This window comes from Ananas comosus, linkage group 23, assembly GCF_001540865.1.
Source record: "Ananas comosus cultivar F153 linkage group 23, ASM154086v1, whole genome shotgun sequence".
Lineage (NCBI taxonomy): Eukaryota > Viridiplantae > Streptophyta > Magnoliopsida > Poales > Bromeliaceae > Ananas > Ananas comosus.
In genome coordinates, this window is record NC_033643.1 from 1,852,338 (window position 1) to 1,878,374 (window position 26,037).

At 38.0% G+C, this 26,037-nt stretch overlaps 4 protein-coding genes across 4 annotated transcripts; 3 read left to right on the plus strand and 1 right to left on the minus strand.

The window, feature by feature from the left end:
* On the plus strand, positions 6,132–13,971 carry LOC109728096 (trans-cinnamate 4-monooxygenase). Its single transcript, XM_020258394.1, has 4 exons — positions 6,132–7,034; positions 7,616–7,749; positions 12,841–13,228; positions 13,474–13,971. Exons 1-4 carry the CDS (start codon positions 6,250–6,252, stop codon positions 13,682–13,684), a joined length of 1,518 nt encoding a protein of 505 aa, XP_020113983.1. The 5' UTR covers positions 6,132–6,249; the 3' UTR covers positions 13,685–13,971.
* LOC109728305 (transcription elongation factor TFIIS-like) lies at positions 17,243–20,579 on the plus strand. The gene is made up of 3 exons (XM_020258684.1): positions 17,243–17,407; positions 19,196–19,429; positions 19,517–20,579. Exons 1-3 carry the CDS (start codon positions 17,243–17,245, stop codon positions 20,282–20,284), a joined length of 1,167 nt encoding a protein of 388 aa, XP_020114273.1. The 3' UTR covers positions 20,285–20,579.
* On the plus strand, positions 21,164–23,425 carry LOC109728095 (probable RNA-binding protein EIF1AD). The gene is made up of 4 exons (XM_020258392.1): positions 21,164–21,474; positions 22,425–22,500; positions 22,603–22,729; positions 22,997–23,425. Exons 1-4 carry the CDS (start codon positions 21,361–21,363, stop codon positions 23,211–23,213), a joined length of 534 nt encoding a protein of 177 aa, XP_020113981.1. The 5' UTR covers positions 21,164–21,360; the 3' UTR covers positions 23,214–23,425.
* Positions 23,556–25,948, minus strand: LOC109728094 (putative pentatricopeptide repeat-containing protein At3g11460). Its single transcript, XM_020258391.1, has one exon. It carries the CDS (start codon positions 25,885–25,887, stop codon positions 23,959–23,961), a length of 1,929 nt encoding a protein of 642 aa, XP_020113980.1. The 5' UTR covers positions 25,888–25,948; the 3' UTR covers positions 23,556–23,958.

Consider the following 26,037-nt stretch of genomic DNA (forward strand, 5'->3'; position numbering starts at 1 on the left):
TAATTTAGATGCATGTTTCAATTAATTTAATGAGTTAGGTTTAATTGTGGTCTTATGGTCAGCATCAATTTTGACTAAAAAACAATTTTTGGTCCAACTCTTTTGGAGTGTATATAGCATAATTTTATTATTTTTTTCTCTTTCGACGTATGTTGCGTTATTTATAAATATAATCTACAATATAGAAAAAAAATTTATTATTCATTGATCCCTCCCTATAGGGGGTTTGAAAATAAGGTTCGAATCCCTGACTTTTTGGAATAAAATGATTTAGATTTAAAATAAAATAAACGAAGCGGGTAACGTGCTATCTTTTAAAAAAATAAATAAATAAATAGAATGTATCAAATAGGATAAAATGAAAAGGAGGCAAAGAAAAAAAAAAAAAAAAATCTCTAACCTGTCGCATGTGCCAGATTCCCAAAATAAAAATAAAAAATCTCACAAGTGGGATCTAAAGAAATATATTCACTGTACTGTGCTCTGTGCACCTGCTTCACGGGTGTAGGTGGGCCTCGAGAAATGATTGTCTGAACCGGGTGTACAAGTACATCATGCACCGTTCTCCTACAACTTTGTGACAGAGATCTAACATCCAATTTATTAAGGCTTTGATTGGGATTGCGGAGAGATTACGTTACGTGTGATGAAAAAGTACGTTGAAAAAATACCTATTTGTTTTCCTACGTAATATTGTGTTCCGCATATCTTGATGAGTCGGTTATAATATATTTTCTATGGTCCCACCAGAGAACTCAGAAACATATCTCTATATACTTTTTTCATAACTCCATTTTATCTAATAACGTTAAATAAATCTCAATATCAAACTAAGCCTAAATGTGTTTAGCCATATCTAAAGTGTAGTTACGTAGACCTAATCAGTACAAGTCAATCAGTAACACTTTATACGATTGATTTAAGAAATTATTATACTTATAAACTTTTTTAATAATATAGATTATATTTATCGAATTAAATTTTAATTTTAAATTATTAATTAATTATAAAAAATATCTATCAAATTAAATTTTAATTTTAAATTATTAATTAATTATAAAAAATATAAATAAAATAATAGAGTCACCTTGTGGTCCTAACAACAACAGCAACAATAACAATAACAATAACCACACATAGACCGTTCGTCCCTAAAGCAAGAGGCAAAGGGCTTGGTGGTTGGTATCCGAGATCTAAGTTCGAATCCTAGTTGATTCACATTTTCAACTAAGTTTATTTTTAAATAAAATAAAGGAAGCGGGTAGCGTGCTACCTATCTCTCTCAAAAAAAAAAAAAAAAAAACAATAACCACACATAGTTGAGTGTTGCCTCCATGCAATCCTCATTAAAAAATAAAAAAAAATAAAAATGGAATTTTTTTTTAAAATTCGTTCATCAGTGATCTAACTAAATTTAATAAGACAAAACTTTTTGCTCTAATTAAGCATAAAAACTCAAGTAAAAAACTTTAGAAAAATAAATGTTCTCTAAAATGAGCATACAATTCGTTTCGTTTATTTCTTAAAAAATAAACGTAGTTGAAAATATGAATCAATTAGATTTCGAATTTGAGATCTCCGATACTGCAACCATTAAGCCCTCTGCCACTTTCGTTGGTAATGATAAAAAAAATAATTAAAAAAAATATTTTAAAATAATCTACAAGAAAGAAAATTTAATAAAATAATAATAATATAATAACATCCACTCGTCGTCATATTGATTCTGAATCGATCCACTGACCATGCACAGCCACCAACCACCGCCATTAAAAAAAAATAAAAATAAAAATAATTTAAAATGAACGAAGGATGCGGAGACGTTTACGCGCTTCTTAATCCTCCCAATCTTCAGCTACCTTTCTCCTCACCAAACTCTCCACACGTCCTCTAACTTTCTTGGTCGTGACTTTTTCACCCGCCGCCACTCATGGAGACGTTCGGCAGAGTTTTGCTTCTGATTTCAGCTACAGTTATTCTCACAGTTATCCTCGTTAAATCTTAACTTTTGCGACAGTAAAATGCATAACGTATATATATTTCTGCTAAAAAAAATTATGTTACTGCTAACATAGTACTTCTATAATGGATGATTTTTTTTAATTATCACCTGAAAGCTTGCGATGAACCTCGACTGTATCAGGGCCTAAATGATAGGATTAGCGTGCTTGTGACTGTGCTTTGAACTTATAACTTTGAATATTAACTATAAAGTTCTTAATTAACTGCACTAGATATGATCAGTATAATTCGTTGAAAAGTTAGAGATAGGTGCTAAACGTATGTATATACTTCATGAGGTTAACAATATATAGATTTTTTTTCTGAATTTTATGGTGCATTATTTTTTATCAGTTTATATTACATCTTTCTTAATGTACGCATAGCCCCAAAGTGTCACATGTTCATAATGACTTTTCTCTTAAGCAATTACTTAAATTATTATTTTGTGGACAAATAATGCTTACTAGTAAGTACTAGTATGTAACCCCTTTTGCCTACAACTTAATTGGCCAAAACTTAATTAGTTACGTACTAGCCTTCCTTCATCATGTGCTAATGGTATATTATTATGTCATCTTTTCCACTTAATCTATTATTAGAGTTTAATTAGAAATTACTGGTTAAAGGCTGCAAAATTAATCTTAAAAAATGCTAAAAGAAGAGTAATTAATATATATAATAATATTAATATACATATCATGTGGAACATTGAAGTGGACAGGAATAGTAGATAACTTACCAAACAAGGAAAAATTACATATTAATTATTTTTATAGGAACATGCATTGTTTTCATATTTGAGTTTTAAATATCTATCATATAAAACAATAGTCCCGTATTCGACATAAAATAAAATCTTGATCTGTATATAATTCATGTCGAAGGTGTTTTTACATAACAGCTTAAAATTTTTTATTGTGCCTAGTATATAATTGTGCTTACGCGGTATCATGCGAATAGCGTTTGTGCCCGACATTAGTTGAGGATTAATATGTCGGTCTCTTTCGAATGTTGTGACCAAAACCAACCTTTTAATTAGGTACATATAAACTATAATTTCTCAAATTAATACCATTATCATCAATTCCCTCTTAAATTAAACTACTAATTTTGTTCAATCTCAGAAAATTCAACTTTTTTTTTTTTAGCATTTTACAGAGTTACATTGTATAACTAAATAATTTTAATTTATTGACTCCTGAGGAATTGATTAAACAAAAACTGCGCTTTCAGAAGAGGAAGGTACGTAACATCTCCTAACATCATGGGAGAAATTAAGTTGCATCACAAATTTGAATCTTTCAACTCTGTTATATTGAAATTCCCATGTTCAAAAAAACAAAAAAGTGGAATTTGTGACACAAATTTGATTTGTTTCTCCTCCCACGTATTGACTTTGCCTCGTTGTTCATCTAGTTAAGTAATGGACTTTTCTTGTTTAATTTGTAGTTTTCTTTTATATATATATATATATATATATATATATATATATATATATATATATATATATATTCGGATCGGGTGACAAATGCATTTAAATTGTACATCTAATTTTGTATAAAATTTTTTAGTAAGTCGAAGACTCGGAATGCTTTGATACTACGAAATATTATATAAAATAACCATTTTTTTTTGAATTTAGGATCTCCTGCATGTTTTGATACTATTAAAAATTATAAAACTCAAGCTATTAAGGCTTCGTTTGGTTCGGGATTAAATAAAAACTAGTTAATTTAGGGATAAGTATAAGTTCAAAGTTAAGCTTGGAGTAAACTAATTTTACGTTTAGATAAAAATTAAGTTATTCCCGGAAATAAAAAAAAAATAACATTTAGATAGATAAGATGAAATAAGAAGAATAATGGATAGTTATAAATAGAAAATAATAATATTGCCCCCTTATATTTGAATTTAAATTTTTAAATTTTATATTTAAAATTTAAATTTAAAATATAGAACTTTAAAAATTTAAAAAATTAAAATAAAATTTAAATTTTTAAATCTCAAATTCAAAAATTTAGAGTTCTAAATTTTAAATTTAAGTTAAATTTAAACTTAAAATATCAACTATCAAATTTTAAATTTAAAAAATTTAAAATAATAATTTAAAATTTAAAATTATAAATATCAATTTTAAGATTATAAAATTTAAATTTAAAAATATAAAATATAAATTTAAATTTAAAAATATAAAATTTAAATTTAAATTTAAAATTAAATTATAAATTTAAAATTTAAATTAAAAAATTAAATTCGGGTGGAATCAGTTAATCCTTAATCCCATCCCAATTCCATAGAGGGTGGGGACCGTGGGCCCCTTCCCCGCGCGCCCCCCCCTTAATCCTAAACCAAACACAATCTTAAATTTAAATTTAGAATTGCAGATACTAACTATTAAATTTTTAGCCAACTATATTAGTAACGATCAGTGGCCTAGTAATAAGTTTAACAAATGGTAATTTTAATTAGACAACGGTAATTTTAATTAGACAACCCTCGGTTAATTAGAGCCGATAAACAAAGCGAAAAAAAAAAAAAAATACAAGCACACAGCAATCACTTTCTAGAACTTTCTTTTATGATCCAGGCACCATGACTTATACAAATCTTATATATAGTAAAAAAAAAACACCGTTTCATATCTCTTTCCTTGCGAAAACTCTTCAGTGCCGCGCTTCTAGAGAAAGTCAGGTAATCTATAAAAAAAAGAATAAAAAAAAAATTAAAAAATGAAAAGCATCCCATTAATCCATTTTAAGCTACACAAAATTTCAACAATTTAATTGAGCAATTTTTGGTTTGAAAATATTATTTTTTTTTAAATTTATATATATAAAACTCACCCCTTCATCCCATTCATCTTCTTCTTCCTTTTTCTCCGATTTTTTTTTATTATTCTCTAATTTTTGGGCTTTTAATTTTATTTTTTTTTAAATAAACAAAAGTATTAATCTAGAGATTCTTCCGTGCATTTCTCATCCTTCTCGCCTTCGACACCGTCGAGGCCGCGCACATTGCCGCCCTCTGGGGGTAGGTGGATGGGCACCGTGCCCCCTCTCTCGCTGGCGAGCTTCTCGACGTTGAGAAATGCTTTCTCTTTATCGTCAACGGCGGTGGTGGGAACGCAAGTTTTCAAAATTGGGTTTAGTAGGTACAAAATTCGTTGCAGTGGAGGTGGAGGGCGAAGGCGGAAGAAGATGATGCGTTACTGTCTTCGTTATCATTGCGGAGGGCCGCAGAAGCGGTGGAGGAAGGTCGAAGAGAAAAAAAAGAGAATCGCAGCCCAGCCTCGACTGGGTCAAAGGCGAATATAGCGAGGGGTGCGCGGGTGAGGGTGAGGGTGAGGGTGAGGCGTGAGGTGCAGAGACGATGGGTGCTGTTTCCGCCTTCGCCTCCGCCTTCGCCTCCGTCGCCTTTTTCTGCGAGAAAAAAAAAAAAACACAAACGCGAGAAAAAAAAAGAAGAGAGAAAAAGATATAAAGATATTTTGGTCAGTTTACTAGAAATCTGGCCCGAATCTGTAAAATCGAAAAAGTGGCCCATTTTTGCAAAAGAGCAAAAGTAATAAATTTTTTATATAAATTGGCCAAAAAAAAGTTGGAACAAAAATATATAAAATATATTTTCTACTTTTATGAATCATCATAAATATATTTTAACAGAACTTAAATTTTTTTATTATATATTCGTAATATATATTTTCTCTAATTCCAATGGAAAACTTAAAACTTTAATCAAATTTAAATAATTACTAAAATTCGAATAAAGAGAGAATCTAGATCCCTCTATCACCCTAAGCATGTTACTATGTAAGCGTTACGTTTGTCTTAGACATACACACAATAACCACAAATATTTTTATTTGTATTTATTTTTATTTTTTTAACTATATTCTAAAATGTCACTCGTCATCTTACCTACTGCAATATAAACGGCACCACCCCGCACCTACAAATCGCACTCTAACCATAGACTCCGCCAATAACAAATCGCCACGTAGCGCCCCACCCACCCGTCACGTGGTAACACCGCCGCGCGCCGTCTCTACCAAACCCCTCCTCGTTAACGGCGCCGTTAACTCTAACGGCTCCTACTCCCTAAAATTTATAAATCCCCCCCCTTTCACCCATCATCACCCACCTCACCAATACCCCAACCACCACTACTACTCTCCATCTTCGTCCTCTTCCTCCAACGACGACGAGGGTTCGCTTCTCCGAGGGTTCGCCATTGTAGGCATTGGCGATGGATCTACTCCTCGTGGAGAAGGCGCTGCTGGGGCTCTTCGCCGCGGCGGTGGTGGCGGTCGCGGTGTCGAAGCTCCGGGGGAAGCGGTTGAAGCTCCCGCCCGGGCCGCTCCCCGTGCCCGTGTTCGGGAACTGGCTCCAGGTCGGGGACGACCTCAACCACGGTAACCTCGCGGCGCTGGCGCGGCGCTTCGGCGAGATCCTGCTCCTCCGGATGGGGCAGCGCAACCTCGTGGTCGTCTCCTCGCCGCCGCTCGCCCGCGAGGTGCTCCACACCCAGGGCGTCGAGTTCGGCTCCCGCACCCGCAACGTCGTGTTCGACATCTTCACCGGCGAGGGCCAGGACATGGTCTTCACCGTCTACGGCGAGCACTGGCGCAAGATGCGCCGGATCATGACCGTCCCCTTCTTCACCAACAAGGTCGTGCAGCAGTACCGAGCGGGCTGGGAGGAGGAGGCCGCGCGCGTCGTCGACGACGTGCGCGCCGACCCGCGCGCGGCGACGGAGGGGATCGTGATCCGGCGCCGGCTCCAGCTCATGATGTACAACAACATGTACCGGATCATGTTCGATCGGAGGTTCGAGAGCATGGACGATCCCCTCTTCCTCCGCCTCCGAGCCCTCAACGGCGAGCGGAGCCGCCTCGCCCAGAGCTTCGAGTACAACTATGGCGACTTCATCCCCATCCTCCGCCCCTTCCTCAGGGGCTACCTCAAGATCTGCAAGGAGGTCAAGGATCGCCGGTTGCAGCTCTTCAAGGACTACTTCCTTGAGGAGAGGAAGTAAGTACTACTACTACCGAATACCTCTGTCGCTCCATCTCTTTAATCAACCCTTTTATTATTTTCCCCCAATTTTTTAGGGATTTTTCTAGGGTCTTGTTGATCCATAGGAAGGGAAACATGAGGAATATTTCATTTGTTTATTGATTTATCATTATACCAACTTGTAATAATAATTATTTTGAGCTGGATGCGTCGAGCGAAGTATAACTGACACAAATTGAATACGTTGAAAACGAAAGACTAGCTAGAAAAACAAGGGGGCGAGATTTATTAATATATAATTAAACCTTTTCTCTTAAATTAATATTTGCATGTTTTAGTCTTTGACTTGTGGTAAGTAAGTTGGATTAGTCAAGAAGAATAAAAGCTAGACTAAGAACCAGTGTTTTCGGTGAGATAATTTTAATATTGTAAAATTAATTACTAAATCTGATTGTTACTCATTCAATCAGATTCGGCGAATCTAATATATGTCTCTGGTAAGTTAAAAATGGATGGATATGTTAATATCACTTCCCATATTATATACTCTGTTTAGTTGACTGAGTTCGCAAACTTTTGTATTCTGATGGGGGCAGGAAGCTATCGAGCACGAAGCCGGCGGACAACGCGGGGCTGAAGTGCGCCATCGATCACATTCTCGACGCGCAGCAGAAGGGAGAGATCAACGAGGACAACGTCCTTTACATCGTCGAGAACATCAATGTTGCTGGTAAATTTTTCCATCTCTTCTTTTTATGATGCCGTATGGGTATTCCAATTTGATGTGAATCTTAGGTGAAGATAATATCTCTGCATCTGAATATGCCGTAAATAGTTGAATCGAACTTAGGAGAATGGTGGAATATTCTACTAGGCCTAGGCTAGTTAGTTCTCGGCTGTTTATAGGAGTTTTAGATAGTTTTTGCAAAGCCAACTTTTGCTGAAATTGGGGATTCCTATTTAGGTAAAAGTACCTAACTTTCCTTCTGGTTCTGTGCTTGGCACACTTGTGGTGGGATAATATTCTGGTGGAAGTGATTGTGATTAATATTTTGGTGGAAACAGTTGGATTTCGGGCGACAGCCAACCGACCCAGGTCTTAATGAGAGTGATTGAAGTTTGTTGGGAAGATTGAACAACAGTTTGAGTTACTCCATGTGCAAAAAGTACTTCATTTCGTTTGCAGGTGCAACTGTAGATGTGAATTTGGGCTACTCTATGTGAAGCTTTCAATTCTTTTATTTTAAAAAGAAAACCTAAAAAATAATGCGTAGTTTGTAGTTGCATCTGGGTGCTGAAGTTAGCATACAAATGAAAACCAATTGCTGCATTTTGACTGAGATGCAGGTTGAAATAGGACCGTTACATTGAGTAACCTTACAAAATCAAGTTATCTTATCTATTAATTATTAATTTTTTTAATAAAAGAATAAAAATTTCCTAGTATGGCTTTCAAATATATACAATCAAGTACAAGATTAGGCTATAACACTATTAAGCTTTGGCTTTATTCCCATTAATAGTCAAGGTTACGTACTATTTTTGTTTTGTTATAGTGTTGAGTACAGCTTGCCCCGCATATCAACAACGTTTTCCAATTCGACAAGTCTACTCGGCTCGCCGAATCGAAAAACGTAGCGCGACTCCTTTGGTAAAATTGATAGGATACCCACCGAAGGGAAAGATTCCATTCCACCGGGACCAAGTTATTTAATCCAACTTGGAATTGTTGTGGAGATTTTTGGCTAGAATAGAAGTTTTATGACGTTTCCTGCAGAAATTAAGCTATATATATATATAGAGAGAGAGAGAGAGAGAGAGAGAGAGAGAGAGAGTAGAGCTACTATGCTATTGGAAGCATAAAGTAGTTGGTGCTTCCGATTTTTTAGTCCTTATATCAACCCCATTGATCATTTCTAACCATTGTATTAATATTATTAACCAATGGGGACCACTTAATCCTAGGGGGACCACTCAATCCTAAGGGGACCGCTATCATTCCAACCGTAGAATTTTTGATCCAAGGGCTCAAAAATCGGAAGCACCAATTACTTTATGCTTCCGATAGCATAGTAGCTCTACACACTATAGATATATATATATATAAAGTCTGGCTATTATACTCTTATGAGTACGATCGCCTTTGTACTCATAAGTCGTTTTCGATGATAGAGCTTCCGAATCGACGATCCATAATATTAAACGTTATCTAGAATATTTAAAACTTCTAGAAATCAAATATTATAATTTTTTGACATCTTTTATCTTATGATCAAAAGATCTCAAAATTAACAAATTTTTAACGGCCGGAATTGGCTGAATTTTTGATAGAAAATTTTATTCCCTATTTAGATAGAGATCAATAACTCTGATCTTAAATTGAAGAATCCGATCATCTATTTTTAGGATATTGTTCGATTTTATTCGTTCATTTTATGCCCACTTATGCCCACTTGATGGACTTTATTGTGACTTCGAAAAATTACGAAATTTAGTTTTTAGAAGTTTTAAATATTCTAAATCATGTTTGATGGAGTGGATCGTTAATTCGGAATCTCCATCATCGAAAACGACTTATGAGTACGAAGGGCTCTATACTCATAAGAGTATAGTAGCCCTACTCTCTCTCTCTCTCTCTCTCTCTCTCTCTCTCTCTCTCTCTCTCTCTATATATATATATATATATATATATATATATAGTTGAATTGGAATGCTATCGGTAGCACACGGATTCTGTTGTCACCCATTTGTTTTCGATGATGGAACCTCCAAATCGACGATCGGTACTGTTGAATATGATTTATACCACTTGACATATGGAGAAACTAAATTTCATACTTTTTCGATATTGTTTTCTTGTCCATCAAGTGGACACAAAAATGAACGACTGAGAATGAATATCTTTTAAAAAGTGATGAAATAAATCTTGTAATTAAGATCGAGAGTATAAATTTTGTTCTAAATAGTTTAAAGAATTTTTTAACCAAATTCAATTGATTTGGATATCTTTGCACCGTTAAAGGAAAAAACACCTCATATCGATCATTAAAATTACAAAACTTGAAACTTTTTGATCAATAGTTCAATAATGTCAAAAAGATTTGAAATTTCGTTTCTAGATAGTTCAAGTGATATAAATCATGTTCAACGGCGTCGATCGTCAATTTGGAGACTCCATCATCGAAAACAAATGGGTGACAACGGATTCCGTTTGCTACCTAGCATTCCAGCTTGACACTCTCTCTCTCTCTCTCTCTCTCTCTCTCTCTCTCTATATATATATAGAGCTAGGCTACTATACTATCNAGTAGAGCTACTATGCTATTGGAAGCATAAAGTAGTTGGTGCTTTCGAGTTTTTAGTCCTTAGATCAACCCCATTGATCATTTCTAACCATTGTATTAATATTATTAACCAATGGGGACCACTTAACCCTAGGGGGACCACTCAATCCTAAGGGGACTGCTATCATCCCAACCGTAGAATCTTTGATCCAAGGGCTCAAAAATCGGAAGCACCAATTACTTTATGCTTCCGATAGCATAGTAGCTCTACATACTTACATACTATATATATATATATATATATATATATATAAAGTCTGGCTATTATACTCTTATGAGTACGATCGCCTTCGTACTCATAAGTCGTTTTCGATGATAGAGCTTCCGAATCGACGATCCATACTATTAAACGTTATCTAGAATATTTAAAACTTCTAGAAATCAAATTTTATAATTTTTTGACATCATTTATCTTATGATCAAAAGATCTCAAAATTAACAATTTTTTAACGATCGGAATCGGCTGAATTTTTGATAGAAAATTTTATTCACTATTTAGATAGAGATCAATAACTCTGATCTTAAATTGAAGAATCTGATCATCTATTTTTAGGATATTGTTCAATTTTAATCGTTAATTTTATGCCCACTTATGCCCACTTGATGGACTTTATTGTGATTTCGAAAAATTACGAAATTTAGTTTTTAGAAGTTTTAAATATTCTAAATCATGTTTGATGGAGTGGATCGTTGATTCGGAATCTCCATCATCGAAAACGACTTATGAGTACGAAGGGCTCTATACTCACAAGAGTATAGTAGCCCTACTCTCTCTCTCTCTCTCTCTCTCTCTCTCTCTCTCTCTCTCTCTCTCTCTCTATATATATATATATATATATATATATATATATATATAGTTGAATTAGAATGCTATCGGTAGCACACGGATTCTGTTGTCACCCATTTGTTTTCGATGATGGAACCTCCAAATCGACGATCGGTACTGTTAAATATGATTTATACCACTTGACATATGGAGAAACTAAATTTCATACTTTTTCGATATTGTTTTCTTGTCCATCAAGTGGACACAAAAATGAACGACTGAGAATGAATATCTTTTAAAAAGTGATGATATAAATCTTGTAATTAAGATCGAGAGTATAAATTTTGTTCTAAATAGTTTAAAGAATTTTTTAACCAAATTCAATTGATTTGGATATCTTTGCACCGTTAAACGAAAAAACACCTCATATCGACCATTAAAATTACAAAATTTGAAACTTTTTGATCATTAGGTCAATAATGTCGAAAAGATTTGAAATTTCGTTTCTAGATAATTCAAGTGATATAAATCATGTTCAACGGTGCCGATCGTCAATTTGGAGACTCCATCATCGAAAACAAATGGGTGACAACGGATTCCGTTTGCTACCTATAGCATTCCAGCTTGACTTTCTCTCTCTCTCTCTCTCTCTCTCTCTCTCTCTCTCTCTCTCTCTATATATATATATATATATATATATATATTGTTGAGGTATGGTGCTTTCAGGAACACTTTCTGATTTATGCTATTACCACCACCAACTAAAGTTGAATTATGGTGCTTTTAAAAGCACCAACTTTCAATTTTTGTGCTCATGGATTCATGCTATTATCACTGCCAACTAGTAAACAATAGGAATCCAAGGGCCCAATTTCTAAAAGCATAGTAGCCCCATACTATATTATTATATACATTGTATCACGTGTTGTTTAGATTTGTTTAGGTTTCTTATCTTTTTCATCTTGTGTCTCATTATTCCTAAACCAAACTCTGCATAAGTCAAAATAAAATGGAATCTTTCAGTAAATTATACTCAAAGTGACAAGGAGAAATTATTACCTCGGCCATGGTCCACCACAAACCAGCCTCCTAAAACTCAATCATGATCTCTTAAAATAAAATTTTAAATAGGTAAATATGAAATACACTACTTTAAAAAAGATGCACGTGTTAAACATCATAATTTTCAAAATGTTTCTTCTATGGCTATTTTTCAGGGTCAGATTGCATCCAATGCTCTAACTTAACGTACTCCATAAGTGTCTGTTTGGACATTTGGCAAAAAGAGAAAAATAAAAACAAAAGCAAAAACAAAAACAACAACAACAACAACAAAACTACTTCTGGCTAGACGAAAAGTCAAAATTTGGCTCCTGGACTTCACCAGCATAACCAACTGTGGAAAAGCTGTTGCAAACTTTTCTGTGCTGAACAAAAACAAACATTTCAAGCAGCTCTTCCGAAAGAATGTATATACAGTTTAATAAGACTAACAGTTCTATTTATTAATTAAAGGAGAAATGATCAAAGGATCACATTAGATGCATCCATTTCTATTCTTTGATGTATGTAGAGTTTAATAAGAGACTAATAGTTCTTTTATTAATTAAAGGAGAAATGATCAAAACATCGCATTAGATGCATCCATTTCTATCCCATTTCTATTCTTTGATGCAAAACGCCAGTCAAATTAATTTACATTTTCGTGCAGCCATCGAAACAACACTCTGGTCGATTGAGTGGGCGATCGCCGAGCTCGTGAACCACCCTAAGATCCAGAAGAAACTCCGCGACGAGCTCGACGCGGTGCTCGGGCCGGGCGCGCAGATCACGGAGCCGGACACGCAGAAGCTGCCCTACCTACAGGCCGTGATCAAGGAGACGCTCCGCCTCCGCATGGCCATCCCGTTGCTCGTGCCGCACATGAACCTCCACGACGCCAAGCTCGCCGGGTACGACATCCCTGCAGAGAGCAAGATCCTGGTGAACGCGTGGTGGCTCGCCAACAACCCCGACCACTGGAAGAACCCAGAGGAGTTCCGGCCCGAGCGGTTCCTCGAGGAGGAGAAGGGCGTCGAGGCCAACGGCAACGATTTCAGGTATACAACAACTCTTCGTCTTCTATTATTTCGATCACTGGGCGAATTCAAATGCCGTACTCAAATGCCGTACTCGAGGAAGAAATTGCCGATGACATGAGTTTGAAATTAACAGGAAGAATCCAAAACATGCTTTTGATAAAATTCAAAATGTATTTCTGACCTTTTTGGTTGTTCTAAGATTCAACTTTCTAAAAACCACTGGATATATTAATGTTTTGACGACGACGCATATCTGAATACAGGTACTTGCCATTTGGCGTCGGCCGGAGGAGCTGCCCGGGGATCATCCTCGCGCTGCCGATCCTCGGCATTACGATCGGGCGCCTCGTCCAGAACTTCGAGCTGCTGCCGCCTCCGGGACAAGACAAGGTGGACACAACCGAGAAAGGCGGGCAATTTAGCCTCCACATTTTGAAACACTACACCATCGTCGCAAAGCCCAGGGTGTTCTAAGAAGTTTTTTTTTTTTAAGTCTTATATATCGATCGATCTACTCCCTTGGTTTGTTGTCCTTATTAAAACTCCTCCCCTTTTGATTTCCAAAGGAGTGAAGCGTCCGGAACATAGCGGATAAAACTAAAATGGTGTATTATTATTATTATTATTATTATTATTATTATTATTATTATTCTAGTGTAAATTTGTGGGAGAATTTATGTACTCAAAATTATAAGTAAGAGTTGTTGTAGTGGCGCCTGAGACAATAATTAATGGATTATTTCTGTTCTTCAGTTTTTTAATTTTTTAAGATCAATCACCTTTGTTTGCTTCTCTTTTTTTTCCCGTAAACTTCCTCAAAAGAGTAAGTTAATCAGCAACGACAAAAATAAAACTCATCAAAACTGATGCATCGAAACCCACATATGTTTAACTAACACCCATTGAACCAGACAGAAAAAAAAAAAACCAAAAATAATGTTTTAGTCAAATTATAAACAAAAAACTTGCGAGCATTAAAAACTCTGCATTTCTTCTCTTTTTTAGGAAAATTAGAAAACCAACAAATAGCGGTCGCATGCGCCCGCCCACAATCTGTTTCCCAACACAAAAAAANAAATTTTTTTTTTTTTTTTTTACTTCCCTCTTTTCATCTTTGGTGAAGCATCACATCAATGAGGTGGGAAGCTTACCAATTACGAATTCTTACCATATTCTTTTCCGTACCCGAAAAGGAAACAGAGGAGGTGAAGGATTGCGGCGCAGTGATGTTGAGGTTTCAAGCAAGGATTTAAATGCTGTGGCACAAGATCGTGCCGAAAATTTACCGATACAGTACAGCACGGTACGTGCCAAGTCGTATCGATGCGTGCCGATCAAAAAAATTTTTATGTACGAACAGATAATAGCATGAAATATTTATTTTTTTTAGTAACGAAATATTCTAACTATTTATTATGTCTTTTTATCACATCTTTTAAACTTTATTGAGAAAATTACTTACTAATTTACAGAATAGATGGTTTTGAACTGTGCCATTGGTACGGGGTCTGTATCATGCCGGTATCTTGTTGGCACAATACGGCACGGTGGATACAGTCCATGCCGACGGACACTTAAAACCTTAGTTTCAAACTTTTATAACCAGACAAGATAAGATGCTTCTACGGCTTCATACTTTCACACTTTTTGTTTTTAGGGTTTGGATTTGAGGAATCTGTAATCTGTGGGACCAAACAAAGTGGTTCATGGCAGGGTTTGATTTTCTGTCTGAAAATTTTGACTGATTTGAGTCAGTCTCCTGCCGAATATAAGTTCCAATTTGGTTCTATTTGATCTAACTCTGTGTTGGCCAAGACTAAATCAGCTAATAATAAAATCTAATTGTTTTAAATTTCTATCTGAATACTTTATTTTTCAAAAAAAATAAAGCATATAGCATGATACTTTTCTCTCTCTCTTCAAAAAATAAATGCGAATCAATTTGGTACTCAAACGGCTCTAAATTCATCTACACATTCGAAATCAGAGAAACATAAAATCACAAGAAAATAATTTAAAATCCGAGCATGTATTTTGGGATTAAGTAACAGGCTCGTGCTAATAATATTTGCAAAATTTAGAAAAATTCGAGAAAATATTAGTTATTAAAATTGACAAAATTGTTCATATAACTTAACATTTCAAGTTTAAAAGGTAATATACTTTTATCCTTTTCTATTAAAAGTATTATATGTGGAATTTTCTTTAATTTGACTGCTGTTAGTTGATCAATAAATTTTAGCAATCTTCTACCTTGTAATTCCATGAAATTATCAATTATAAATTTATTTTACATAAAATTAAATTTTAATCTTCTTTAAGAAAACTCAGTGATATTTGGTTCTACGTAAAACTGTTTATAATAATTTTTAGAAGATAAATATATTTTTTTATGTATACTGATATTTAATTTGCGTATAATAAAACCAATATATCTTATGAGAGGAAGTTTCCACTTTTCCAATTTTCATTTTTCACAAAAAAAAATCTAGCAATAAATGCAAATATTTTTTTAAAATATATAAATTTAAGTTTTGATAAAGAAGTAAATTATTTATATAAAATCCAATGATTACTATGGAAAATTCCTTTTTTGGCCCACAAATTATTTTGGGACGTGAACCCCAAACACTGCATACTATTGAGCACTCCAACAAGTGTCAGTGCAACATAAAAGCACTGAACTAAATAAATGCGTACACTTGGTGTACAAGTAAATCTCATACACCGCACTCCTAAGAAAAAATAAAAAATCAAACTTATTGGACATGTTTCAACACACTCAAAAAAAAATTATATACATACATATTAAAAATCATTACTTTTGTCACCGACTTTTTTTAAAAAATAAATCAAATAATAAAACCCTAGAATCTAAACTCTAAATCTTTTTCTACTATCAATTTTCTAAACAAACTATTAGATGCCTAGATAATAGTTTTTCAAAATAGACCGTTCTTCATGCTTAGGATCTTTCAATAGTATTAATCATGATTATTAGGTTAGATTTTATTTTATTATTATTTTTTTATGATAGCAAACTCATACGAAGAAACTCTTTATTTATTAAGATCGTGTACATATATTTAACCAGAAATCCAAGCTCTAAGTCCCAAGTTACGTACCCATATATGTAGACTGAAAATTCCATACGCAAGATACGCTAGCTAACGAGCATCTTATCACTAGATTACTATCTATCTGTTTGACTGCACGTGCAAATAAATACAGACTTAAATTCCGTATTTGAAGTAGTGCGATTAATTAATTCAATTACTGCCGTTAGAATTGCATTAGGAAAGCCAAAATGTCGCAATTGGAACTATACCTAACCTGGCTACAACTCCAACTACAGCGGCTGCAGTTGGCAAGGGATCGGATCAGCTACTAAGAGCAATGCATGGAATTTATATATATATATATATACATTGTTAAGGGAGCATACATACATACATATATATATATATATATATATATATAGTCCGATTATGGCGCTTTCAATTTTTTATCCTTTGGATTAATTTTTTTGACAATATTTATCCATTAGATTAATATTATTTTTCTAAAAGAACTACTAAATTCTATAAGGGCCACTATATCATTCCAGACCTATAATTCTTAATCCAACGGTCAAAAAATTAAAAGTACTAACTCCTTTGTACTTTCGAAAGCATAGTATCTCTCTCTCTCTCTCTCTCTATATATATATATATATATATGTACACACCCACGGTGCACCAGGTGCACGCAGCAATTGGAGCAGTCCACGTAGCAGCAGCAGCAGCACCTGCTCACGCAGTACACGCTCCCGACATCTCCACGTATATATAAAAAAGAGGAGAGGAGAGAAGAGGAGAGCATCCTCGGTCCCCGAATTCATCTCCTCTTCCTCATCTCTCTCCTCTCCAATTCCCAAAACCCTTCTCTGCATTGCGGTTTTGATCACTCTCTCTCTCTCTCTCTCTCGCTCGCGTAGGGTTTTTCTTCTTTCCGCCGATCGCGCGCGTCTCCTTCGCCCCGCCGTTGACGCCGATGGAGAAGGAGGTGGCGGAGACGTTCGAGGCCGCGAAGAAGGCTGCGGACGCCACGGCGGCGGCGGCGGAGGGCGGAGGATCGCCGGAGGCCGATCGGTGCGTCGGCGCGCTGAGGCGGCTGCGGAAGATGACGGTCACCACCGACATTCTCGTCACCACCCAGGTTTTTTTTTAAAAAAAAAAACTTTTTTTTTCTTTCTTTCTCATCCTTTTTTTCTTATTCACAACAAGTTCGAATTTTGGTATGTGTAAGTTCTATATTTAGGGGTTTTTTTTTTGGATGGTTAAAAAAGGATTTTTTTTTTTTTAAATGGTGTTGGAATTTTAAGGTTAAGGTTTTTTATTAGGTTTTAGTGCATGTTGGATATGAGTTGATGTTTCCCATAAGGAGGGTGAAAAAGGATTTTTTGTTTGGGTTTTTACGTAATGTGGAAGGTGTTGTTCTATAACTAATAGAGTGGATTAAAAAAAAGGAAACTTTTTTATGGTGTTTGGGGATGGAGAGAGGCCTTTAGGTGAATTTTTGGGATGATGAGTGTGTAATTTTATGTTAAGATGTTTCCATTTCGATCCATGTTAATTTGGAACAAGTGAGATTTCCAACTAGAAAGGGTGAAAAATATTAGAATTAGGGTTTTAATATTGTGTGGTTTTCCTTCCATTCGAGACAAATCTTAGGCTCCTAGCTCTACATTGAATACAATCAATGGTACATGCTTGTGATTTTTTGGGACACAAAATTAACAAAATTATCATGCATGAAGTGAAATCTAGCTAGTTCGATTTTGAATGTAGAATCGGCGATACCACCACAAATGGTGATGAATTAAACTTTGCAAATTAGAAAGAGTTGAGTTGTTGGAATCCAAGAGAATGGCCACTACATGGCATTTATCTTTTTTTTTAACGAAAAAAACGATCTTTTGCATAATTTGAAACTTCAGTAATCATCAAAAATTAGGGTCTTTTTCCATATATACCTATGCAGAATTTGTGTTTGCATGCGCACCTGTGAAAACCTTGTTTATCACATGCACGTGCTCTCGTTAGTGTACGTACCTACATGAAAATAGTTTTTGCATATATTCTGCTGGTGGGATCTACGGATTCGCATATAAACATGATTTTCGAGGGCATACATGCATAAAGATATTTGAACAATTTCATAAATTACATGCGAAATGAATGCGACATTTTTTATTTCCACATATGGATAAAAAAGTGCGGGAAATTTAAAGACATTTTGTCGTTATATATATCACGCTAAGAAGGTTCATCTAATCTTCGACTTCCAAAATCAGATCTTCATGTGTGAACTAACGGTTAATATAGACAAGCTTGTCGCATTCAGTTCAGCCATTTTCCGCAAATCTAGGACAAATTGAACATTCGCAACTTCCGCAAAATTGGTTGTAAGGGTTCTAGAAGAAATGATCATATATCAAACATCTATATATGTTGATACTTTTTATTAATTCTTCTTTATCTTCTGAGTAATCAGGCCACAAGCTTTCGATTCAAAGCAGGATTACTGAATTTTATGTGACATCTTGCAAGAACTTATTTATGAAAAATATTGACAATACTTGAAGAGGAGACCTCTTCTGGTGCATTTTGTCAAACTCTTTTGGCCAGGGTGATTACATTTTGGTTTGATATGAGTTGAATTCTATATATCTAGATGCTAATTCCTTGGTAAAGCTTTTCTCTCAATTACTTGGCGCATTTAATTTCCTTTCAGAAGGTCTTGTTGCCTCACTTTTGCGGTTGTAGCTTGGAATTTGTTGTTAGAGTGAGTTGAAGGATCGATTTGATTTTTCCTATGTTATCTAAGTCGCGGTGGTGATGGAATTTCGACTCGTTTGTTTCTATTACTATGAAAACATGAAGGTTCTGATCCAAATTTTGCATCAGTCGTTGAGGTTTTCAGACTTGTCTCCACATTTTGCAGGTCGGGAAACGTCTTCGCGCCCTCACAAAACATTCACACCCGAAGATTAAAGCAGCGGCTTCCGACTTGTTGGGATTCTGGAAAAACATTGTTATCAAGGAGAGTTCTAGCGGCAAGAAAAGCGTAACTTCTGAAAATAAAAAGTGCGCTAAACTTGAAACCAAATCCGCGGCACCACACACAATCAAGGATAAGAAGACTCCAGAAGCTTCTTCCCTAAAGATCAACAAATCTGCGGCACCACATACAATCAAGGATAAGAAGACTCCAGAAGCTTCTTCCGTAAAGATCAACAAATCTGCGGCACCACATACAATCAAGGATAAGGATAAGAAGACTCCAGAAGCTTCTTCCGTAAAGATCAACAAATCTGCGGCACCACATACAATCAAGGATAAGAAGACTCCAGTAGCTTCTTCCGTAAAGATCAACAAGGTTCGAAAATCAGCAAGTCTTAATGCTCCTAAAGAAGAGAGTAAGCTGTCGAGCATTCCCAAATCATCGTCGGCCCCTCTCGCCCCGCCAAAATTCGCATCTCTGGTCAAATGCGACGACCCTGTGCGGGACAAAATCCGCGAACTTCTCGCCGAGACGTTTTCCAAGGTTTCTGAGGAAACAGGCAAAGACGCAAGAGACGAAGTGAGAAACATTTTAGATGAAGTCAAATCTTGTGACCCGATTCGAGCGGCTGCAACCGTGGAGTCTGCGCTGTTTGAAAAGTTGGGCAGCTCCGCGGGCGGCCGTAAGCAGAAATACCGATCGATAATGTTCAACCTAAGGGCGGACAATAACACCGACCTTCGGAGGAGGGTTCTGATCGGACAAGTGAGGCCCGAGAGTCTCGCGGATATGTCCCCAGAAGACATGGCCAGCGACGCGAGGAAGCTCGCGAACAACAAGATCAAGGAGAAGGCTTTGTTCGACTGCGAGAGGGGCGGGCCGCCAAAGGCGACGACCGACCAGTTCAAGTGCGGTCGGTGCGGGCAGAGGAAGGCGACTTACTATCAGATGCAGACTCGGAGCGCTGACGAGCCGATGACGACGTTCGTGACGTGCGTGAACTGCAACAACCACTGGAAGTTCTGCTGAGCACCGCCGTTATATATTCGCAGTTCCGACCAGCTTGCCATTGCATTTGAATTGTTGTTCATTGCCTGATTAGAAAATATCTGTGACTTCCTTAATTTAGATTGAAATGTGTGACTTTAAAGTGTCATGTTGTTTGTACATGCATATATATATGCATATATATATATATATATATATATATAGCAGTACATGCTATGAACTCTGTTTAAGTTAATATTTGTGGTGTTAGTATATGTGGACCATAACCTGTATCAAATTAGTTGTGATTTGTAATGGACCTGTTTGAATATATATATCTGGGCATGTTGTTAGACACATCTCTTTTATTTACTTAAAAGACACTGATGCGTGACCATCAAAATCAGGTACTAATTATATTTATCTGTACAAAATAATATGATCTTTAATTTTACTTAGAGGTTGAGCCCTGTTTGATTTTTCAAAATCTGGATTCTCCTAAGTTAATATAAATAATTATATTTCATATATTACATCTTTAAAATTCTACCATAGACATCTTAAAATTAATTGGAATCTAACCACCAATTTTTAAATAATCAAAACAATAATTCTTCTAGTACTGTTAATTTTTGAGACTTAGATGATATCAAAATAATAGAATTTTTTTTTTTTAAGAAAATTCATATGCTTTTTAGATCTTGCAAATCACATCTATTAGATTAATTTTATTTTTACAAAATAATTGATGCGGTGCACGACATATGGTATACACCGGGTGCACGTAATAATTCCTCACTTACAACTTCCCATAGGCTGGGTCGGAATCGAATCAATGCGCGGTCCACAGATGACGTGGTGCACCAAGTCCAGAAACAATTTATCACCCCGAGGGGCCGATACAAAACGCGGCGGCTAGGGTTTTTCCGCCCACTTCTTAGTCCTTCTAATTCCCAAATTTTTCGATAAATTTTTTCCCCTTCGATCTAATTTATCGATTAAATTAACAAGGGGATGTGATAATTTGTTCATAGTTCGACGTGATTTTTCAGTGTGATTTTTTTCTAGGGTTTTTTCTTTTTTTTCTTTTGTGGGGAAATTAGTGGGGGTTTGAGATTATGAAAGGGGGGAGAAAGAATTTGAGGAGGGCGTGCGAAGAGAGCGCTTTATCTCTACAACAAGGTCAGAGTATTATGCGGGTCGAATCGCTCAGGGGTTCCAATGTTATTGAGGTAATACACCGTAATTAGTGTTGCATTTTTGTTTGGGATTCGTTGGATTGTTAATGGAATAAGAATTTTTTGTAAGTGTTATTTGTTGTAGCTTTGTTTGATTTTGATATCCCTGTTTTTGTGAGTGTTAACAATTTGTGTTAGATATCGTACTTTTAGGGCTTGTTTGATCCGATTTCTGCTTCTGCTTCTGCTTTCCGCTGCAGCTGCCTGTGGTAATGTGGTTGGTAATGTGAAAAGTTTGGGGCTTTTGCTATTACGAGAAGTAAAAATGTGATTTTGAGGTCTAAAAGTAGAAACTCTAATACGAAGCACATGATTCTGCTGTAGAGAGTAGCTATTTGGGTGGATCTATTATGGTGCTTCTCCTAATAGCACTTTTTATATACCCTACAATATCGCCAAACAGACCCTTAATTGGTTTGGTGAGGAGTATTATCACTTTTCGCTCTACGAAAGAATCGAAATCCTCAGAAAATGTGTAATTCGCCTAAGTTTGTAGGTTTTAGTAGTGAATAATCTTTACTCTTAGAACTGGACATGAAATTGTACTTGTGCTTGTTGCCTCGGGATATCCAATTAATTGAATCTGTGACACCCCAACTTTCCGGAGGATCACCCATTCTAAGATTACTCTAACTCTAGCACGTTTAATCCTTTTTAACTTTTTGGATCTAGTCACTGCCCAAAATGCTATAACCGAATTAAAAAGTTTAGTCCTATTATACCTCTTATATAGGACTTTCAAATCCTGAGGGTGTCACAGAATCACATACCAAGCACGAAACCAAGTTTTACCCAGAAGTTCTTTATAAAAGAAGAGAAAGAGTCATGCTTAATTCCTGTCTTTTGCTATGCTTGGGAACCTCAGTGGCTTTTTTGTCGACGAGTTTTTGCTCCCGTTCATTGATTTCCAAAAGGTTATGCTCTTTTGTCGGTTAAATGTCTAGGTTATGGATGGTAAAGGTGTAAAGTCTCTAGCCATATTTCCAGCCAAATTTCAGAGGAGCTTTTGGATTAAAAGAGGTACTGGTTTTTGCCCCCTTTATTCTATCTGATGCAGTTTTTGCCATGCATACTACAATTCATGATGCGTTTTAAGGTGGTTTGTTTACATTGAATGTGTAGGAAGTTTCGTGGTGGTAGATGAAAGTGGGAGAGAGCAAGCTTTGGAATCGGGCAGCAAGATAGCATGCATGGTTTCTCAAGTTCTCTTTCACGACCAAGTTCGAACTCTCGAAAAATCTCCGGAATGGTATCTATATCTTACATTATTTCATTATGCTCGTGTTTAGTTCAGTTTTACACATGATTCTTGAACTGCCCATTTTATGAATCCTTCTGTTTGTCTAGATTTTACATGAAAAACAAGGCTTTATATCTAATCCTCCATTTTATGTTCTCGATATGATGCTACTTTTTTGCTCGAGAAAGCTACCAATACCTGAATGTTACCAATACCTACATTTTATTCCTTATTGTTTAAGTTGATTTACTAACTTTGTGGCTGTTCCATTGCTAGGCCTGCTATCTTTAGAACTAGTACTGTTGATGATTCAAAGGCGCATATACAACAGCCGGCATCAGATGGTGAAGAGCTATCGAACTCCGATGAAGAGGATGGTCTTCCTCCCCTTGAAGCCAACATGAACCGAAATAGACCTGTTGAACTCCACTCAGATTCTGATCATAGCCATTCTGATTCTGATGCTGATTCGGAGGGTGCTTTTAATGCTTAAAACAAACATTAAATAGCTCTCTTTTGTTCTCGAGTCGCAATTTGCGAAATTCGGGAAATAGGATCAGCTTTTCATGCTGATGAACTAGAACATATGAATACCAACCTATTATCGGAATGAGGTAACAGTTTCTGTTGAATTTTTGGAAACATCTCATGAGTGTTGTGAATCTTTGTATCAATGTTGGCAAAATGTCTACAAGTATTTCTTCATAGATATGTTTTTTTCTTTTTGGTTAATGATGATGTTTGTAACACCTCTAGGAAAACAATAAACTCAAAGACAGAGAACAGCAGTGAATGCACTCTATCTGTAGAGTCACAGAAGATTTTATAAGCTTATTCCCTCCATTCAATTAGAACTTTTCAATGGAAAGTGAGTGCACTGCATCTGTACCTGTTCTGCTGCACTAGGAGGCGATTTTCTGAGTAAATCAACTGCACCAGGAAGTGATGGGAAATGATTTAATGAAAACACTGTAGCAGCTTCATCCAATGCTCTACTCAACGTGACTTTTGCAGAAGCTTTAGTCGGGTCGAATACGTCCTAACTCATTCCTTGGATGCACCAAGAACCAATATCTATGTGCGTCTGAGTCGGTTATCTTGGATCACAAACATTCTTCTGTAATTCCTTTGCTTCCCGAGCCGCATTGTTCGCATGTTTCGTCGAACACCTTCCACTTTCTCATTGTGAAAACCATGCATCTTCTTTCTCTGTATGTTCATCATGCAGCGAAAAAGTTTCACCAGTAATCCTTGCAAGAACACTGTCCTCCCGCGAACCGATGAAACCGGCTCGCATCCCTTATAAGGAAACTTCGGCCTGCGATCATCGAAACTGACTTCAAGAACGAGTGGCAATCCTCGCACACCCTCAAGTTCTTCATCACCACAATCTCATCCCCGTCTTCGGTATTCAAAATTCCGAAAGCAACCGCCAACCTCTCACTATGAAAACCTGTCAATGGCGCCTTCCCCTTCTCCCCCTTCACAATCGCCTCTCTATCGCCGTTCTTAGATACCAATCTCTCCAACTTAGCCACCAACTCATATATCCTCTTTGCTTGCGGATGCGAATGGTCGTCAGCCATGAACAAATGCAGCATTCCTTTGAGCTCAATATGGCTGCAACCAGGCTCCTTCTTTAGGCCTCTCTGCCTCATCATCGCCCGTATCCTCGCCACACCGTCCAACCTCCCGCTATCCGAATATATGTTTGACAGCAAAACGTAGTACCCAACATTGGTCGGTTCGAGCTCGACTACTCTGTCAAATGCCAATTCACCTATTTTGACGTTTTTATGTATCTTGCAAGCACCTAAAAGAGCACCCCAAACCGCGCCGTCGGCCTTCATCGGCATTGTTTCAATCAGCTTGCGTGCATCCTCTAGCCGCCCTGCCCGCCCCAAGAGGTCGACCATGCAAGCGTAATGCTCCGGATTCGGCTCTATCCTGTAAGCTTTCTTCATCTTTGAGAAGTAATTCAATCCCTTATCGGTCAATCCGGCGTGGCTACACGCCGACAGGACGCTAACCATCGCGACACCGTCGGGCTTTATCCCTTCGACCTGCATCCGCTCGAAGAGCTCGATGGCGGCGTCGCCATGCCCGTGCGCGCCGTACCCGGCGATGAGCGCCGTCCACGAGACCACGGTTCTCCTGGGCATTTCATCGAACACCTCGCGCGCGCGCCCCAGCTCCCCGCAACGCGCGTGGAAGTTGATGAGGGCGTTGTTCAAATGCGTGTTGGAGGCGAGGGAGGGTTCCCCGGCGACGCAGCGCGCGACGCCCCGGCCGAAGTCCCGCGCGCCGAGGTGGGCGCAGGAGGAGAGGACGCCGACGAGGGTGACGGCGTCGGGAGCGACGGCGCGCGCGAGCATGAGGCGGTAGAGGTCGAGGACGCGCGGGGCGAGGCCGTGCTGCGCGTAGGCGGAGATCATGGCGTTCCAGGAGATGAGGTCGCGGGCGGAGTCGGCAATCTCGTCGAAGACGCGGCGGGCGAGGTCGACGGCGCCGGCGCGGGCGTAGGCGGAGAGGAAGCAGTTGGCGACTGCGGGGGCAGGGGCGGGGGCGAGGGCGCCGGAGCGGAGGGCGAGGGCGTGGAGGGCGGGGACGAGGCAGGGGGGCGCGGCGGGGACGAGGGCGAGGAGCGTGACGGAGTCGAAGGAGGGGGCGGAGGAGAGGCGGAGGCGGCGGAAGAGGGCGAGGGCGGGGGCGGCGAGGTTGTGGAGGGCGTAGCCGGAGATGAGGGCGTTATAGGCGGTGAGGAGGGTGGAGGGCGCGGCGTATGCGGCGGCGTCGGCGGCAGAGTCGAGGAGGCGGTGGGCAAGGGGGAGGAGGGAGAGGCGGGAGTAGGCGGAGAGGAGGGAGGAGAGGAGGTAGGGGTCGGCCGAGGGGAGGAGGCCGAGCTTAAGGGAGAGGGAGTGGAGGGAGGCGACAGAGAGGGGGAGGGAGAGCGCGGCGCACGAGATCACGGCGGAGGGGAGGGCGACGGCGAGGGCCGCGCGCGGATGCCACGGCGCCGCGCTGCGTAGAAGCGCCACCGCCTCGCAGTGGCGCCCCAGGCGCGTCAGCGTCCGCAGCCGCGCGCCCCATGGCTCCTCCTCCTCCTCCGGCAGCGGCGGCGTGGTTTCGTTCGCGTGTTCGCGATTGACCACAAGCTGTTCGACCATAATCCTCAGTGAAGATGCCACATGGTAACTTGGTTGGTAAGTAGCTTTCAGCAACACAAGTTTCAAATTTCTGGGACTGGATAGTTATGTGGTAAAAGTACGGGACTAGATTTTAAATTTTTAGAGGGACTAAGTTGAAACATGGGAAAA